Genomic DNA, 17,273 nt, shown 5'->3' with positions numbered 1-17,273 from the left:
ATTGACGGAACTATCCATCACCTTAACGGTTAATTACCAAGTCCCCGCGCCTGAACCGGGACGAACCCATCACGTAGCCACTGTAACGCACTTCGTTCGAACGTGCCCATACATAATCGAACCTTTTCTCTTTTTATTTATAAAAAAGAAAAAAAAATTAAAAAAACCGAGAATTACAAGAAAAGCAAGAAAAGAATCGTATTATCATTCACTTTGTGGGATTCGAAACACGCATACGCAAATTCGAGATACGTATTTAAAAAGGCGGACGAGGATCTAGATCGTTGCTGCTGGGCCGAGATAGAGAAAGAGAGAGAGTGAATCACGATGCCGGAGATTTCACCGCCGGCTGAGCTCTCCAAGGTTTCTTCTTCTTCATCATCTTCATCTTCTTCCTCGAGTTCCGGCCGAGCTTCGGTTAAAATCGAGGAGATTGAAGGCGGCGTCGTCATTGTCTCTGAAGAACTTGAAACCAATCCAAAAACTGTTGTTGCCTCCATTGCTGATAACACCGTTGCTGCTGAATCTTCTTCAGGTTTCGATTGAATTCATCAAATTGGTTTAATTTGTTCATTTCTTTTTTTTTTTTTTTTTCTGGGATTGGATCCGTTTCGTAATTGGGTTTTTGTTCTTTCTTTAGGTGGTGGTAATAAAAGCTTTTCTCGAGTATGGACAATGCCAGTGGAAGGTTCATCGAGTAGTGAAAGGGCTGAATCATCAACATCAACAACAACAACACCAATAACAACAAAGCAACCGTATAGGTTAGATAAATCAAAGACTGAGAGGCAACAAAGAGTTACTCACATTCTTGCTGAGGATGCTGCTAAGATCTTCGATGACAAAATCTCTGCTGGGAAGAAGGTACACTACACATCATCATCTATTTTTGGTAATCTTGTCCTTTGGTTCTATTTTTAGCTATCTGTTACATGGTGAAATCACTTTGACTTTTGAACCCTGTTGTTGATTCCTACTTTTCTGGGCTATGTTCTATTAGTTGTCCTCGCTTTTAAAAATGTCGTCTTTTTTTTTGCAGCTTAAATTGTTGAACCGTATAGCTACTGTAAAACATGATGGGACTGTTGAGTTTGAAGTTCCAGCTGATGCTATCCCTCAGCCTATTGTTATTGACCGTGAAGATTTCAAAAACGGTGTTTGTGGTGATGAGTCTATTGATGGGGTAGACCTTCAGTATATCCCTCCTATGCAAATCGTGATGCTAATTGTTGGAACTCGCGGTGATGTTCAACCTTTTGTTGCTATAGCCAAACGGCTTCAGGTTGGTAGATTTCTTCATTTTTTACACTATTGTTATAGTTCCTTGGATAGTTCTGAATCTAAATTGTTTGGGAGTAAGTAATGGATTGTTTTTGGTTGTGTAGGACTATGGACATCGAGTTAGACTTGCAACTCATGCTAATTTTAAAGAGTTTGTTTTGACTGCTGGATTGGAGTTCTATCCTCTAGGTGGAGATCCAAAAGTGCTAGCCGGTTGTAAGTATCTTCCAAACTTTCCCCTTATTTCTTCATCCGTTTAAGTTTACTGATTCTAGCTTTCAAAGTTATCAGCAATTCACTGGTTTCTTTGCCATGTTTTTATACAGATATGGTTAAGAACAAGGGTTTCTTGCCATCAGGCCCTTCAGAGATCCCAATTCAACGAAACCAGATGAAAGACATCATATATTCTCTACTTCCAGCATGTAAAGAACCTGATCCTGATTCTGGGATTTCCTTTAAAGCTGATGCAATTATTGCCAATCCCCCAGCTTATGGTTAGTTTTTAGCAATTTCTGAATTATTAGCTACTACTTTATCATAGTTTGGTGTGTCCACACCATTGGTGACATACTCGTTTGCAGAGCTAGATCTTGGCTGCAAAATACATGCAATGATGCTATAGTTTTTTTCTAGATTTCCAACGTATTATAGATTCACTTTTAATGGCGGGACTAACTTGGAAATCGACATTTCAGGACATACCCATGTGGCAGAAGCACTGAAGATACCGATTCACGTATTTTTCACCATGCCATGGACGTAAGTCTTGTAGTGGCGACAGATTATGGCTGAATAAGTGTTACTTTATAGTTTATACACATTCTTATTCTTATTCTTTTTGTTCTGAATCATTCACTATCTTTTTGCTATTAAATAATGATGCAGGCCTACAAGTGAATTTCCACACCCATTGTCACGTGTCAAACAATCAGCAGGATACAGAGTGAGACTCGTTTATTGACATATCATCTGATTGTTGTTTGTTTTAAACTCGACTTCTTTGTTCATAATCGACATCATGCATTTTTAGCTTTCGTATCAAATCGTTGACTCGTTGATCTGGCTTGGCATAAGAGATATGGTAAATGACCTGAGGAAAAAGAAATTGAAACTACGGCCTGTTACATATCTAAGTGGAACACAAGGATCTGGATCTAATATCCCACATGGATATATGTGGAGTCCTCACCTTGTCCCAAAGCCAAAAGGTACTATGACTAATTAGCTTACTGATGAATTAATGATGTTTTTACTTTTAGATCTTTACTCTCCTCTCTGTCTTTTTTTTTTCTCAGACTGGGGGCCTCAAATTGATGTTGTGGGATTTTGCTTTCTTGATCTTGCATCCAACTATGAACCTCCTGCAGAGCTTGTGGAATGGCTAGAAGCTGGTGACAAGCCCATATATATCGGCTTTGGTAGTCTGGTGAGTCTTTTATTTACTAAATTGTGTTTCTCTAGGGTTCTTTAAGAAATTGAAAATGATAGCCATAATTGACTAATTAATTATCTTCTGAGACTTTGAAAATAATGCATCTCCCATTCTGTTTAATTGTGGTAAAAGCCTGTGCAAGAACCAGAGAAAATGACAGAAATCATTGTGGAAGCACTTCAAAGAACTAAACAGAGAGGAATCATCAACAAAGGCTGGGGTGGACTTGGAAACTGTAGGTTCTTCAATTTGTATTACCTTTCCATTATTGGATGTTTGCATGTTTGGTATATGTTACTATAACATGTGCTTGGTGTGGTTTTCATATAGTGAAAGAACCAAAAGACTTCGTTTACTTGTTGGATAATGTCCCACATGACTGGTTATTCCCGAGATGCAAGGCTGTGGTATGTCTAATAATTTGGAAAATCTCGTAGTTTACCTTGATTATCTTGTTGCTTTATTTTTGGTTCTGGAAATTTTGTCACACATTTTGCTTATCTGGATTAGTAGTTTGTGAGTCTCATCTTTAAGCCTGAAATTGTTGCTCATCTGCTTTCAGGTTCATCATGGTGGTGCTGGAACTACGGCTGCTGGTCTTAAAGCTTCGGTAAGTTTAATATGAGTGGAAGTTGAAGTCTTCAGATAGGATTTAAGCTGTGAATATGAAAGTGTTTTGCTTTTCCCTTGAACACAGTGCCCAACTACAATCGTGCCATTCTTTGGAGACCAACCTTTTTGGGGAGAACGAGTGCATGCTAGAGGTGTAGGTCCTGCACCAATCCCAGTTGATGAATTCTCACTTCATAAGCTTGAAGGTGCCATAAACTTCATGCTCGACGATAAGGTAGATAGTATTTTAAGTTTTGGTTCGATTGCAGTCTAAGCATTCCGGCATGGTTGATATGGCCATCCCTAGTTATGGGCCATGGTATGATTCTATTACAATGAAACTGAGCATCTAAGTGGGAGCAGGTGAAGAGCAGTGCAGAGACGCTAGCAAAGGCGATGAAGGATGAGGATGGTGTGGCTGGAGCCGTGAAGGCCTTCTTTAAACATCTTCCGAGTACGAAACAGAATGTTCCAGAACCGGTCCCTGAACCTGCTGGATTTCTCTCTTTCAGAAAATGCTTTGGCTGTTCGTAACTTTCTCCTCCTCCAGAATCTCCTCTTTTCTCTTTTGTATTGTTATTTTTTTTTATGTCCTGTTTTCTTCTTCGGTTTTGGCTTAGGAAAATTTAACGTTTGTGAAGTGCTTTGGAAATTGATGTTTTAGGTGAATGCATATAATTTAAAATTGTGTTAAGCAGCAACAAAATATACAATATAATTCAAATTTCTGGAGATAAGGGAGATGATAGTGGACATTGTGGGATCAGGTATTAATACAATGACATATTTTGTTTCAGTGTCTTGAGCTGCAACTTCTACGGAATGGTGTACAGAAACAAAAAATCTCTATTATTTTTATTAAAATGTGTTTGTGTGTTACCTTTTTTGGTCATTAACTGATCAATGTAAGAACATGCTTGATTGCGGTACGGTGTTGTTACGGCAGATGAATGAATTTTTCAAACGTGATGAGCTATTTTTTTGGATTTTGTTTATCTTTTGTCATTTGTATTGTTTGTTTTTACGTTATATTCGTAACTTCGTAAGCTCCATCCATGGCCTATGAAAGTGAATGTTTGGCCATTAAACGTTGTTGCCGACAATCATCAAGTGGGAGCCTACATTAACTAAACTACCGAATGTGTAATAAGCACATACATATTTTTTGTAATTAACTTTGGTTTCCTTGCAACAAAAATTATTGTCCGCTTATCAAAACGATGATTAGGTGATTATTGCATAATTATAACATTATTAGCGGTTAAAAAAATGAATGATTAACTTTTGTAATGAACATAAGGTATAATGGTCACATGGGGAAAGTCAATTGTGCCGAATCAAGGAAATATAAATGATCCGGAACCAATATGAGAAGCCTACAAGTTTCAATTAGCTGTCTATAAACTTTATATTAAAAAATTTATTATTCTTTTTTTATTGTCTTTTACAAAACATTATTATTATCCAATGACTCGCGAGTTGCGAAGAAAAAAAAAAGAGAGGTATGACGAATAACAATCACATGACATGATACCGTTGTTGGCCAGACTCATTATTGTTATCACTGTACGATTTTATATACAAGTACACACATGCACATGTGTTTTCATTTGCTAAAAAGTAACCCCAAAAACTAAAAATAAATGCTTTCGAAATCTAAGTCTTATATGTATTTGAAAGCTTATTTGTTATGAATACATATACGAATATGGTCATGAGTCATGAGTGATAATCTTCGGACTGAACTAGGAGGATCAACTCAAATTAATTGGAAATAGAACAAATTTTTTTGAGAATGAGTTTTTGGATTTATACCGGAGGTTGAATTGACTTGGTTAACCCACTAGATTGAATCTGTCGGTCGAGTTTATGGCATGAAAGGACGATGTATGAGTCGTGACAACAGTCAAATAGTTTTTGTATCCTAATTTATCACTGTAAATGTAAAAACAATCGTTTTATTGTTTAACTGTAAAACCAATGATTACAATTTCACAGCTATATTTGCTAACTAATCTCGGGAATATGATGAATGAAGCTCACATTTCACATAATGGTTGTATAATTTAATCATCGTCCAGATTAGCAATCACAACCCAGATTCATGACTCTGAGCGAATTAAATATTGAAATATCTTATAGTATTTATTATTTTTATTTATTTTCTATGAAAGTAGGCCAATAATAAGATAATGGGAATGGGTCACGCAATCTTCTTCTTATATTAACTTCTCTCTCCCGTAGCCTTTTCTTCTACTCTTCCTTCTCCTATTCCTCTTCCTTTCTTTTAATTTCGAGAAAAGCCTCTGCCTCAGACAGAGACAACTAGAAAGAACCAGAGCAAGAACAACATAGTCATATAACAATGGCTCATGTCACAAAACTTATTCTCTTTACTTCTGCATTACTTCTAGCAACTCTCTTTATCGGCGTTACTTCATCCAGGTAACCAACCACTAATTAGTATCATCATCATGTCATTTTGTTTTGTACATTTGTTAAGTAGAGTTGTAATGTCCTGGGATGTTACAAGACGTATGACATCATCCATCAAAGTTATTCTAGTTCAATGTAGCTTGATTATACGTGTTCTTGTTCACCAAGAGCTATCTCAATTCAAAAGAATATAAAAAAAAATCATTTGTGTAAATATAAGGTCATAAATGAGACAATAATTGTTGGATTGTATAATAAATGGTTTTGCCAGGTCGAATGAAACATGGCATGAACATGCAGTTGAGAACCCAGAGGAAGTAGCTGCCATGGTGGACATGTGAGTTTCTCCATATAACAAAGTTTATTCCACCAATATTCATGTTTTTTGAAAAAACTTTACTAATAATAATCAACAATGATCTCATCATGTTTTTTATTAACAATGATGAACTATATAATATGTATTTTTTTCATCTATAGTAAACTCAATTAGCAAAAAGAAAACTTTAAAATATATAGCATCTGATGATGCTTTTCTCATTTTCTGAGTACAATAATTAAACTTTAAGATATGCCCTTTTGATATTTCTTTTAACCGAGGGAGAAAAACCAAAAAAAAAACAGGTAGTAGAATTTATGAGAAAACAGAGCAGCAGCCTCACATGATCATGAAGTTCTCTTTGAAACAGTTTTGACAAATCACTTTCATTTTCTCTAGTCATAAAGGGGTCCAACCCAAAGCCACATTCCTCTGACACTATTCCCCTTTTTTATTAATAATTTTTAAAATATATTCTTAGATAATATACATACATAGTCTTTCCCCCATCATATATAAGTATATAACATTGTTTGTCAAAAAAAAAAAAATATAAGTATATAACATCAGTTTTTCTTAAGATAATTCAATAACAGTATTTTATATTTTTAGTTTATAGTAATACCAAAATGATGGATTAATCACATATTCACATAAAGCTCATTCCAACAGAGAAGAAATAAAATTAACCCCAAAAAAAAAAAAAAAAAAAAGAAGAAGTCTGGATTTGTCACAATTTTCTAACTTTGTTTTTCCACTTAAAACTAAACACCTAGAAAAGGAAATTTAAAAAACAATTGTACCAGATACATATTTATCTCATTCGATAATTCTAATTTACTGTCGTGAGTGAGGATTGAGGAGAGGTACTTTATGGTTTATGCTTATTCTCTCCTACTGGCTACTGCTAACATGTAAAAGTAATCGGTAGCTTCTTCTTCATTAAAAGCAATAATGCACTCTGATCATACAAACCAAAACGATATACCATTATTATTGATTGGTCCAGCCTCGAGAACATGTGTAATGTTTCCAGCACTAATCGTTTCTTTTCAAATAATGATTTTGACAGAGCAGATGCACATGCTCATGCCCACATGCATTGACACGTACGCTTCATAGTTCATAACATGTTTTCTTTTTTCTTTTTTGAACAAACCATTTGGATTTTTCTTTTCATAACACATTATCATGTCTCTTGACTTTGCAAGTTTAGTGGAAGTCTTTCTAAATTCTATCTTATTTAGTTTAGTTGTAATTAATAATTTTCATTACCAAAACCACAAACAAATATTTTGCATATTTCATGTTTTTTCTTGTAACATAATTTTTGTCAACAACTTTGTAACACAATTTTATATATTTACATCAAGAAGGAAAAAAAATGGGTTTACCAAAAAATAAAATAAAAAATAAACCAGATTCACTAATTACTAAATTTGGGTTAACCGGTTTTAACCGATGATTAAACAGGAGCATACGAAACAGCACAGAGCGGAGACGATTAGGTTACTTCTCCTGCTCCACCGGCAACCCAATCGACGATTGCTGGCGTTGCGACCGTAAATGGCAACTCCGTCGCAAACGTTTAGCCGATTGCTCAATCGGATTCGGCCGCAACGCAATCGGAGGCCGCGACGGTCGTTTCTACGTCGTAACCAACCCTAACGACGACAACCCCGTTAACCCCATACCGGGAACACTCCGTCACGCCGTGATCCAAGAAGAACCTCTATGGATCATCTTCAAACGCGACATGGTCATAACTTTAAAACAAGAGCTGATCATGAACAGCTTCAAAACCATCGACGGCCGTGGCGTCAATGTCCACATCGCTAACGGCGCTTGTCTCACGATTCAGTACGTTACGAACATTATCGTACACGGGATTCATATACATGACTGTAAACCTACGGGTAACGCTATGGTTAGAAGCTCTCCGTCGCATTACGGGTGGAGATCTATGGCTGATGGTGACGCTATCTCGATTTTTGGGTCGAGTCATATTTGGATTGATCATAATTCGCTTTCTAATTGTGCTGATGGGCTTGTTGACGCTGTTATGAGCTCCACCGCTATTACTGTCTCTAACAATTTCTTCACCCATCACAATGAGGTATATAACACTTGGCTCTGTTCATGGAATTGGGAATTAGGGTTTTAGCAGAAATTGATTAGAGAATGTGTTTTACTAGGTTATGCTGTTGGGGCACAGTGATTCATACACAAGGGACAAGGTGATGCAAGTCACGATTGCTTACAACCATTTTGGTGAGGGTTTAATCCAGAGGATGCCAAGGTAACTAACTTACTTAACATTTTTATCAGAGTACCTGCCAGTTGTGTTGATTGTAAGAAACATTTTGGTCTTTGTATAGGTGTAGGCATGGATATTTCCATGTAGTTAACAATGACTACACGCACTGGGAAATGTATGCAATTGGTGGTAGTGCTAGTCCCACCATCAACAGTCAGGGAAATCGATTTCTTGCTCCAACTAACCCATTTGCTAAGGAGGTATGTTTCTTTTGACTATCACCTGATTCAAAGGATGGATCTTTATTGACATTGGTTCTGTCACGATTGTGTAGCAATGGAAAGACAAACTGTGACATTGAATTTTGCTAAAACGATGATTGATAATATGGCAGGTGACTAAGAGAGAGTACACAGGACAATCGAAATGGAAGCACTGGAATTGGAGATCAGAAGGAGATCTTTTCTTAAACGGAGCGTTTTTCACACGTTCTGGAGCTGGAGCTGGAGCCAACTATGCTAGAGCTTCGAGTTTATCAGCAAAATCATCCTCACTTGTAGGCACAATGACCTCTTACTCGGGTGCTCTTAACTGCAGAGCCGGTCGTCGATGTTAATTAATCAAAAAATCAGAAGAAGAAAAAGAAAAAACCTTTTTTTGGTTGTGCAGAAATCGACAAGTTTACTCATATCAGGCAACTCTGCTTTTTCTCACTTTATTTTTTTTTCACTCTTGGGGTTGTTGCGATATACACTTCCTATTGGATGTGGAGGCCTAATTAAAATGGCTTCAACTGTAATATAATTGTTGTATGATTATTATTTTCACCTCCATTGATATAAAAGTTGTTTCTTAAGTCTTTATCTTCTTGCTTTTAGTCGTTATCTTGCTTTTAGTGGCTTTAAAGCACTAAATGTACTTTGCCGGTTGCTTCAAAAGGAATCAGTAGTAATGTCGTGTGAATAGGTTGAAAAATATGAGGGAAGTGAATGTGGTGGGGACAAGTGGAACATTACAAGGAAACAAAGGAGAGACAAGAAGCACATGAGATTGCAAAGATGCAAGTGTGCTTTAAAGAAGAAAGCTCTGTGTTTTTTTTGAGTCATGTGATGTTTGGCCAACGATCATGTCATTTGATTGTATATCCTCTATTACAACCCGATTTGAACTAATTTGATTTGTCTTTTCTTCTTATTGGTTTGTCTTTACTTACTACTACTCAAGAGTTACGACATTATTCACCAACGGCCAATTCAATATCTGCTCTCGAAGTATCCAACACTTACATGGCTTTTTGATTCAGGGTGCGGTTCTAGAAAATTGGAGCATATTATTAATGACATAATATATTTTTACTTTGGTATTTTGGTCATTTTCAAAACATTTAGATTTAGGTATGCAATGTTAAGTTATTGAGTTAACTAGTTAGATGCAACAACATATAAAAGGATCGTCCTCCTTCCAGGCAACACATTGGCCAACTTGGTATCCTTTGTTAATGCAAGCCGCCATACAGTTCGGAACCAGTTCACATGGTCCAACACATTCTTTTTGGGCTTCTACCTTATCTATATTTCACTCAAAACCAGGAAAAGTAAATAAAGGAAACTGAAATATGATAACACAATATTTGATATTTCTCATAATTTAGCTATTGAGACAAAATGAGATGTGCGGCCTAACCTGGAACCAGAAAGAGGAAGATTACTGAAGTAATCACGAGCAAGCTCACGAATCCAATCTTGCAGTTCATTTTCATTGTATTATCACTTTGCTTTCTCTCAAAATCTGTTTTATTGATATTCAGATTCGAGTGAAAATATATATACTGTACCATGGTTTTCGTTTTCATTAATATAGTAGCACATTTCAAATATTTTGTTACCATATTTTTCCGTTGACTGTATTAGTTAGCTTACTTATTTTATTGCCAACTAGGTTATCTCATCAGTCAAAGAAACAAAGAATCAAACACCCAAACACAAGGAATATAATTAATAATATATGAACACAGAAATTAAAATGATACTGTATTAATTTGTTAGAAGATGAGAGAAGCAATTGTTTAATGACTATAAACAATTGAATATTGTGCAATATTTTTGAATTATTTTATAATAAAAGTTTGAGATACACTATAAAAGTTTGAGAGATTTTCAAAGATTAGGAAAAACAAATCAACAAGATATTAAAAGTCTTTCATGTGTACTTTCTATGATTATTAAAAGTCATTAACACCCTCTTATTTGTAGAGGAATGTGCTTATTTGTTAATTGTAATTATATCCCATTTAATTTGTTTGTGCATATATATATATATATATATATATATCTGCTCTCAAAGTATCCAAAACTTCCATGGCTTTATGATTAACGGTGCGGTTCTAGAATATCGGAGCATATTATTAATAACAGCATATTTTCACTTCGGGATTTTGATCATTTTCAAAACATTTAGATTTAGGTATGCAATGTTAAGTTATTGAGTTAACTAGTTAGGTGCAACAACATTTGAAAGGATCGTCATCCTTCCAGGCAACACATTGGCCAACTTTGTATCCTTTCTTAATGCAAGCCGCCATACAGTTCCGAACCTGTTTACATGGTCCAGGTCCAAGTCCAACACATTCTTTTTGGGCTTCTACCTTATCTATATTTCACTCAAAATCAGGAAAAATTAAATAAAAATAAAACTGAAATATGATAACACAATATTTCATATTTCTCATAATTAATTAGCTATTGATATAGACAAAATGAGATGTACGGCCTAACCTGAAACCAGAAAGAGGAAGATTACTAAAGTAATCACGAGCAAGCTCATGAATCCAATCTTGCAGTTCATTTTCATTGTATTATCACTTTGCTTTGTCTCAAAATCTGTTTTATTGATATTCAGACTCGAGTGAAAATATTTATACCTTGGTTTTCGTTTTCATTAATAGTAGCATATTTCAAAGATATCGTTACCATGTTTTCTCGTTGACTGTATTAGTTATTGCCCATGTAAGGAGATTTTGATTTTCTCAATCTTTTTTCATGCAAGGCGTACGTTACTCAGACATTGGACGACATTTAAGTAGTAACGTAGACTTTGTAGTAAGTACATCCTTATGCAGACTTCTTACTTCAATTTACTTTTTCAAGTTTCAACCATAGTTTCAGTAGAAGATTATCTAACTCCAAAACAACCTAAGTTTCATTTTCTCGCGCCTGGCCGACTCCTCACAACCAAATATCTATAAAACTTCGTTGAAGCTGTGATCAAAACGTTGACTTCCATCATACTAATTGACTGTCCAGTTGATGATAAATAACCGATTCTGACTTCATTCTTTACATTTATTTGTTTGTTTGTCAGCAAAATTGCTTTTGGGTTTCTTAGTTTCGGAGACCAAATCAAGCGGATCAAATGTGTCAACAACTCACACATTTGTCGATGATATGAACAACCTGAACAATATATTAAATGTATAGAAACTCATAGAAAACAAGTTTATGTGGTCCTGTGGATCTTCGACGATGTATATATTTCTTGAAAGAAAATAAAAACTTTATTAAGATGAATGAAAGGATGCTTCAACATTAAATTGACTAATAGAAAATGTGGTACATAAGAAATAAATACACATCGTAGTAAAAATAATGTTATAATGTGTTTTGTAAGTTGTAACTACATTATTTAGATGGATGACATGTGGTGTATGTGATGAGCGATGACTATGTTCTTAAAAAAATTTCGTCAAATGGGATTGTGATTTGTGTCTGTGTGTATACATTATGATACATTATAATTAATTGTTAATGTAATAATATGTTTTCTTCCATTATTTGAGTACAAAGGTTATCAGAACTCGCGCGCTTTAATTTGTTATATTTTTTGCTGATGATTTTAAATGCATCTAGTACATACGAAACATGCAACAACATTTATCGGGGTTTTTCCAGCCAGCGCATTCGCCAATTTTGTATCCCATCTTAATGCAAGAGTTTCCACAAGCAGAACTGCTTGTACATGATCCAATGCATTTTTGGGGTTCAGCTTCAACTTTTCCTACTTTTTTCATCCAATATCAATTTAAAGAAAATAAGACTTAAGTTACAGTAAAACATTATTGACATTTCTCATAGTTTCCTTAAAAACAGACATGATTTGAAAGAACCAACCTGAAACCAAGAGAAATAGGAAGACTATTGAAATAATCACCATGAAGCTCATGAATCCAATCTTGCAATTCATTTTCGTTGTTGCCAGTATATCACGTTTGCTTTGGACATGTTCTTATGAGCTCTTTTTATAATACCTTTGCTACTCAAACAAAATCTGATGTGAATTAGATTTCACCGACTAAGACTTTTTAATATATTTTTTTCTAAATCCAAGGATATTAATTATGTGTACAACTTTAAAATCTGACTTATATTCTGTCTCTCTCTCATTGTATAAGAGGTTTTGGCAATAGAAACACAAAGTTTAAGAAACAATAAAATTTGTCATTTTACAAACTTCAACTAACAGAAAAAAAATACTACAGAATTTAAGTAGTAAAACAGAAACTTGGAATTTTTCTATAATATGGAACAAAAAAAAGCTTTAAAATCTTGTATATTCGGACAGAGAAAATATTAATTTTTATTATTTAAATGGCACATCTCAAAAACTTAATTGCAAATCTAAAGAGAATTTAATTCCATCAAATCCTTTTACATGCAATTAATACTAAAGCATGTCAATAACTAAACACTACAAAAACTGACAAAAGCCCAAATACCCCCATCGGAAGGAAGAGTTCCATCTACACAAACACAATCTTTAACCCCAAAAAAAAACACACACACACACACACAATAACACAAATTCACGTGATTCATCAACAATATATTGACTATGTTCGTGCAATAAAAAAGAAACCCATTTTATTGTCAGAGGCATAATTTTTGGAATACAAAGGGAAGAAAAATGAAAATGTTATAATGTGTTTTCTAAGTTCTAACTATTTAGATAAACTCTCGGACGGTGTAATAGTTTGTGTTATAACTAGGGACTATGTTCTTAATTCTTTTTGTCAAATGGATCGGGTCTGTATACCCTATGAGACAATATAAATAATTGTTAACGAAATGCAAATATTTTGTTTCTTCTTTTATTTTTTTCAGTATTTGAATAAAGCAAAGTTATCAAGACATCAAGTATATCAATAACTAACTCACTTGTTATATAGTATTATTAATAATAATCAGAGATACTTTTTGTTGATAATTTTCAATAGATAAGAGATATGAAACATTTAATTGTTGCAACAACATTCGTTGGGACTTCTATAGAAAACGAAATGGCCATGGCTGTATCCCTTATTGGCGCAAGCGAAAGAACAGTCGAAAAGTACGTCACATGTTCCAATGCATTGGGCTTTTTGAGCTTCAACTATCCCTGCTTTTCACCAAATACCATTTTTTATATAAAATAAAACTATTAATATATCTCATAGTTTGCTATTATAAACTATTAAGACAGATACAAAGAGACTAACCTGAAACCAAGAGAAATAGGATGACTATTGAAGTAAGCACCACACAGCTCATGAATCCAATCTTGCAATTCATTTTCGTTGTTGCCAATATATCACTTTTACTTCTTTTTTTGGGGTCAAATATCACTTTTACTTTTGTATCTGTTTTTGTAAGCTCTTTTTATAGGTGTTTTGCCACTCAAACAGAATCTCATGTAAATTAGTTTTCAGTTTTCACCAACTAAGACATTTATATATGTTTTGCCAATCCAAGGATATTTGTCTTTATTTATTTATATATAGATAGTACAACTTTAAAATCTGAATTATATTAATTTTTAATAATTAAATGGCACATTTCAAAAACTTAATTGCAAATCTAAAGAGATTTTGATTCCATCAAATCCTTTTACATGCAAAATGGTGAAGTCCAAGAAGAGCTATTATATATGTGATCAAAATGCTTTGATGTCTTATGACAAGCTTCAAATAATAGTTGATCAAGCCAAATTCCTACATTCGTAGGAGCCGGGATTCGATCTCGGGTATGATGGTGCCTTCTACTAATAGACTTACTTCCTGCCATGGCACTAAAGTCACTTCATCATTATAATATTTTTGTGCGAACATATTTGTTATCTATTCGTTCAACCCCAAAAAGCATAAGTACGTAGTACAAGTTCATCAACTCTATAGTTGAATACAAAAGAAGTTGTTTTGATTAATTTTTCGATAATTGTGCCCAAGAGCTTTTTGCTGAAAAATATACATTAGACCATCCGCATCCAGCAACGATGAATAGTTGCTCAACATACTATATTTTAATTATTTTATTTTAATATTATTATATATTTAAATAAGAAATCTAAAAAAAGAAAATTAACTTATTTAAAGGCTGTCATCTGTCCAGAGTAACGATTCTTCGTTTCTATGAGAAGCAACGTTTCTTAGTTTTTATTTTTATTTTTTATTATTATCTTTAAGTTTTTAATTAAGAGAACCACCACTAATGGTGTCCTTATAATATATTAGAATTAACTATTACTTAAAATACAAAATTATTTTTACTTTTTTGTTTTTTCCTTTTCTTTTTCATTATTTTAATTAATCAAAGTTGTTAGAATTCACACGCTCTTGTTATACAATATTTTATTTTCATATAAATTTAATAAATTTTGTTGGTATACATTAAATACATATATATACGAAACATTTAAGAGCACTTCCATTGGTTATACATGAGGTGTCTTCCCTAATTTTTTAATATTAGATTAAAGAAATTCATCAAAAGAGAGAAATAAAAATGTCTTTAGAAAGACATTTAAGACTCTACTGAAAACACTCTTACATAATATGCCATATTTTAATTGGTTCTAATTTATTTAATTTAAGATTTAATAAATAAAATTAAATAAAGACATTTTTGAAGGGGTTGTGAAATGAGGATGGTCTAATGGTCGCAACAACACATATCGGGGGTTTTCCAGCCAATACATTGGCCCATTGTATATCCCATCCTGATGCAAGCGGCCGAACAGTCAAAAAGCATTTTACATAATCCAATGCAGTTTTTGGGTAGAGCTTCACCGTTTCCTACATTAATTTTCACCCAATACCAATTTTAAAGAAAATAAGACTTGAGTTACGATAACACATTATTAATATTTCTCATAGCTTAGCTTGCTATTAAAACAGACACGATCGAAAGAGTCTAACCTGAAACCAAGAGAAATAGGATGACTATTGAAGTAATCATCATGGAGCTCATGAATCCAATCTTGCAATTCATTTTCGTTGTTGCCAATATATCACGTTTGCTTTTAAATCTGTTCTTATGAGCTCTTTATATAAGGTTTTTTGCCACTCAAACAAAATCTGATGTAAATTAGTTTTCACCAACTAAGACATTTAAATAGTTTTTGCCAATCCAAAGATATTTATTATTATTTATTTATATTTAGATAGTAGAACTTTTAAATCTGAATTGTATTAATTATTAATAATTAAATGGCACATTTCAAAAACTTAATTGCAAATCTAAAGAGTTTTTGATTCCATCAAATCCTTTTACATGTAAAATGGTTTTATTTTTGTTTTGGTAATTTTCACTGTTTTAAAGTCTTGTGTTTACAGGCAAGAGGTTTATTTGGATCGCAAGTTTTTTTTTTCCCCCTTAATTGTGTCTTGTTTAAGTTAGAGAAGTTCTAACTTTGCATCCCACTTCGTTTCGTTTGGTGCGGTTAGGAAAGTACAAAAGTAACAAGCGGCGACAAAGAAAGAGCCTTCAAATCATCATCAATTCATCATCTGGACTAAATTATAATAAATCTCAAGGTTCAGTCAGTCAGACTTTATGCCGCAAGCCATGTGTATGTTTTCACGCTTTTTTGGCATTCTTCTGTAGCTGAATGCTAAGGAGAAAGAGGAGTTATTTGAATCAGAGAGAATGCATTCTGCTTTTTAAGATGATTCTTTATTCGAGTCTGAGCATTCAAAAGAGGAGCATTCAAAAGAGGGGAAAAAATAACAACAACAGAGAAAAAATAGCTCAGTCTGAGTTGTATGAATCCATTTTCCTATAAATCAGTCTGAGCTTTTTTTTATTTATGGTAAGGCTAATTAGGGAAAGTTTTGATGTTGTGCAGTTGATGAGGAAGTTCAAGTTCCGACCTGCTTTTTAAGGTTATACAACTCTTATGGGTGCTTTCTCAGCAGTTGATCATTCTGATATGATGTTGACACTCGTTCAGCAAATATGCAGGAGTTGAAGATGCATCTATTGACAAATGTGTTGTACTAAAACAAAAGTAGTACAAGATGTAGATCAACAGGATTAAAGAATCAAAAGAGAAAATCCATTAAGGTAGTCAAGAGAAGTCACATGAAGCAAGACGAAGTTTCTGGGAGAGTAAAGACTTTCTTGTTATAAGGATAAAAGGAAGTTTTACAAAGATTGTTAATTTCCTAAACTATAAAGAAAAAGGAAATTAACAATTCCTAGTTTAATTAGAATTGGAAATTAGCCAATTGTGTGGCTAAGTCCAATTAGTATAAATAGGGGAGGCTGGGTCTTGAAAAAGATCAGCACTTCATAGATTGAGAGATCCTTGCATTGAATCTTAAGTTTAAGAAAAGAATAGCTTGAAGATTCAAAGGAGGCTAAAGAACTTAATAGTATTAGAAAATAGAGTTAAAGGAGAAACCTTGTAAGAACTTATTTTCTAATAAAAGAGAGAGTTATTTGAATTCTTGTCCGATATTCTTACGTTTTCAGGAGTTAGGATATGATATAAACCAACCCCGCTCATCTGTTTACAACATTGTTTTGGGGAGGGGCCGAGTTGATTCTGCTCTATCTTTGCTTGATGATCAGCTCTCTTGATGCCGACATTGGTATGTATGGATAGATACCGTTGGTATAAAG

The 17,273-nt window shown here is 33.9% G+C and overlaps 7 protein-coding genes across 10 annotated transcripts; 2 read left to right on the top strand and 5 right to left on the bottom strand.

Annotated features, from left to right (window-relative positions):
• Positions 1 to 3: 3 nt before the first annotated feature.
• Positions 4 to 4,304, top strand: LOC104744885 (sterol 3-beta-glucosyltransferase UGT80A2). Of its 3 annotated transcripts, XM_010466008.2 has the most exons (16): positions 4 to 535; positions 641 to 864; positions 1,040 to 1,282; positions 1,386 to 1,497; positions 1,608 to 1,778; positions 1,980 to 2,043; positions 2,170 to 2,227; positions 2,315 to 2,492; positions 2,580 to 2,710; positions 2,849 to 2,951; positions 3,047 to 3,123; positions 3,279 to 3,326; positions 3,414 to 3,563; positions 3,692 to 3,854; positions 3,949 to 3,992; positions 4,126 to 4,304. In XM_010466008.2, coding segments are annotated over exons 1-15 (1,932 nt in total). In that variant the 5' UTR covers positions 4 to 327; the 3' UTR covers positions 3,951 to 3,992; positions 4,126 to 4,304. The 3 variants fall into 3 exon arrangements, with proteins under 3 accessions (XP_010464310.1, XP_010464308.1, XP_087344658.1); XM_010466006.2 differs by lacking the exon at positions 3,949 to 3,992; XM_087488532.1 differs by lacking the exons at positions 3,949 to 3,992; positions 4,126 to 4,304 and having other exon boundaries at positions 3,692 to 3,915.
• Positions 4,305 to 5,358: 1,054 nt separating this feature from the next.
• LOC104744886 (putative pectate lyase 8) lies at positions 5,359 to 9,201 on the top strand. The gene is made up of 6 exons (XM_010466009.2): positions 5,359 to 5,773; positions 6,036 to 6,101; positions 7,557 to 8,199; positions 8,279 to 8,382; positions 8,462 to 8,600; positions 8,735 to 9,201. The coding sequence occupies exons 1-6, from the start codon at positions 5,694 to 5,696 to the stop codon at positions 8,954 to 8,956; spliced, it is 1,254 nt and encodes a 417-aa protein (XP_010464311.2). The 5' UTR covers positions 5,359 to 5,693; the 3' UTR covers positions 8,957 to 9,201.
• A 449-nt stretch (positions 9,202 to 9,650) lies between these two features.
• On the bottom strand, positions 9,651 to 10,178 carry LOC109129192 (defensin-like protein 74). The gene is made up of 2 exons (XM_019236899.2): positions 10,024 to 10,178; positions 9,651 to 9,908 (listed from the first exon to the last, which is right to left on the bottom strand). Exons 1-2 carry the CDS (start codon positions 10,175 to 10,177, stop codon positions 9,766 to 9,768), a joined length of 297 nt encoding a protein of 98 aa, XP_019092444.2. The 5' UTR covers position 10,178; the 3' UTR covers positions 9,651 to 9,765.
• A 543-nt stretch (positions 10,179 to 10,721) lies between these two features.
• LOC109129191 (defensin-like protein 74) lies at positions 10,722 to 11,232 on the bottom strand. The gene is made up of 2 exons (XM_019236896.2): positions 11,115 to 11,232; positions 10,722 to 10,989 (listed from the first exon to the last, which is right to left on the bottom strand). Exons 1-2 carry the CDS (start codon positions 11,188 to 11,190, stop codon positions 10,835 to 10,837), a joined length of 231 nt encoding a protein of 76 aa, XP_019092441.1. The 5' UTR covers positions 11,191 to 11,232; the 3' UTR covers positions 10,722 to 10,834.
• Positions 11,233 to 12,127: 895 nt separating this feature from the next.
• On the bottom strand, positions 12,128 to 12,694 carry LOC104744887 (putative defensin-like protein 73). Of its 2 annotated transcripts, none has more exons than XM_019236897.2 (2): positions 12,507 to 12,694; positions 12,128 to 12,393 (listed from the first exon to the last, which is right to left on the bottom strand). In XM_019236897.2, the coding sequence occupies exons 1-2, from the start codon at positions 12,577 to 12,579 to the stop codon at positions 12,242 to 12,244; spliced, it is 225 nt and encodes a 74-aa protein (XP_019092442.1). In that variant the 5' UTR covers positions 12,580 to 12,694; the 3' UTR covers positions 12,128 to 12,241. The 2 variants fall into 2 exon arrangements, 1 of the variants encoding a protein (XP_019092442.1); XR_760679.3 differs by having other exon boundaries at positions 12,184 to 12,396; positions 12,507 to 12,640.
• Positions 12,695 to 13,532: 838 nt separating this feature from the next.
• Positions 13,533 to 14,090, bottom strand: LOC109129193 (putative defensin-like protein 73). The gene is made up of 2 exons (XM_019236901.2): positions 13,871 to 14,090; positions 13,533 to 13,770 (listed from the first exon to the last, which is right to left on the bottom strand). The coding sequence occupies exons 1-2, from the start codon at positions 13,941 to 13,943 to the stop codon at positions 13,628 to 13,630; spliced, it is 216 nt and encodes a 71-aa protein (XP_019092446.1). The 5' UTR covers positions 13,944 to 14,090; the 3' UTR covers positions 13,533 to 13,627.
• Positions 14,091 to 14,986: 896 nt separating this feature from the next.
• Positions 14,987 to 15,723, bottom strand: LOC104744888 (putative defensin-like protein 73). Its single transcript, XM_019236900.2, has 2 exons — positions 15,566 to 15,723; positions 14,987 to 15,442 (listed from the first exon to the last, which is right to left on the bottom strand). Exons 1-2 carry the CDS (start codon positions 15,636 to 15,638, stop codon positions 15,300 to 15,302), a joined length of 216 nt encoding a protein of 71 aa, XP_019092445.1. The 5' UTR covers positions 15,639 to 15,723; the 3' UTR covers positions 14,987 to 15,299.
• Positions 15,724 to 17,273: the final 1,550 nt, after the last annotated feature.

The sequence above is a fragment of the Camelina sativa genome, chromosome 15 (assembly GCF_030686135.1).
Source record: "Camelina sativa cultivar CO46 ecotype springtype chromosome 15, ASM3068613v1".
Lineage (NCBI taxonomy): Eukaryota > Viridiplantae > Streptophyta > Magnoliopsida > Brassicales > Brassicaceae > Camelina > Camelina sativa.
Note: the sequence above shows the minus strand (reverse complement) of the source record. Positions and strands in the feature narration are given on the sequence as shown.

Excerpts from the sequence above, each read along its gene's own strand:
- LOC104744885 (XM_010466006.2), top strand. The coding sequence starts at position 328 with ATGCCGGAGATTTCACCGCCGGCTGAGCTCTCCAAGGTTTCTTCTTCT. Across the intron at positions 1,779-1,979 it reads TGCCAATCCCCCAGCTTATG|GACATACCCATGTGGCAGAA; the intron begins GTTAGTTTTTAG and ends TCGACATTTCAG. Across the intron at positions 2,044-2,169 it reads TTTTTCACCATGCCATGGAC|GCCTACAAGTGAATTTCCAC; the intron begins GTAAGTCTTGTA and ends ATAATGATGCAG.
- LOC104744886 (XM_010466009.2), top strand. The coding sequence starts at position 5,694 with ATGGCTCATGTCACAAAACTTATTCTCTTTACTTCTGCATTACTTCTA. Across the intron at positions 8,383-8,461 it reads TTAATCCAGAGGATGCCAAG|GTGTAGGCATGGATATTTCC; the intron begins GTAACTAACTTA and ends GTCTTTGTATAG. Across the intron at positions 8,601-8,734 it reads CTAACCCATTTGCTAAGGAG|GTGACTAAGAGAGAGTACAC; the intron begins GTATGTTTCTTT and ends ATAATATGGCAG.
- LOC109129192 (XM_019236899.2), bottom strand. The coding sequence starts at position 10,177 with ATGGTACAGTATATATATTTTCACTCGAATCTGAATATCAATAAAACA. Across the intron at positions 9,909-10,023 it reads CTTCCTCTTTCTGGTTCCAG|ATAAGGTAGAAGCCCAAAAA; the intron begins GTTAGGCCGCAC and ends AGTGAAATATAG.
- LOC109129191 (XM_019236896.2), bottom strand. The coding sequence starts at position 11,190 with ATGAAAATGAACTGCAAGATTGGATTCATGAGCTTGCTCGTGATTACT. Across the intron at positions 10,990-11,114 it reads CTTCCTCTTTCTGGTTTCAG|ATAAGGTAGAAGCCCAAAAA; the intron begins GTTAGGCCGTAC and ends AGTGAAATATAG.
- LOC104744887 (XM_019236897.2), bottom strand. The coding sequence starts at position 12,579 with ATGAATTGCAAGATTGGATTCATGAGCTTCATGGTGATTATTTCAATA. Across the intron at positions 12,394-12,506 it reads CCTATTTCTCTTGGTTTCAG|GAAAAGTTGAAGCTGAACCC; the intron begins GTTGGTTCTTTC and ends TGAAAAAAGTAG.
- LOC109129193 (XM_019236901.2), bottom strand. The coding sequence starts at position 13,943 with ATGAATTGCAAGATTGGATTCATGAGCTGTGTGGTGCTTACTTCAATA. Across the intron at positions 13,771-13,870 it reads CCTATTTCTCTTGGTTTCAG|GGATAGTTGAAGCTCAAAAA; the intron begins GTTAGTCTCTTT and ends GGTGAAAAGCAG.
- LOC104744888 (XM_019236900.2), bottom strand. The coding sequence starts at position 15,638 with ATGAATTGCAAGATTGGATTCATGAGCTCCATGATGATTACTTCAATA. Across the intron at positions 15,443-15,565 it reads CCTATTTCTCTTGGTTTCAG|GAAACGGTGAAGCTCTACCC; the intron begins GTTAGACTCTTT and ends AAATTAATGTAG.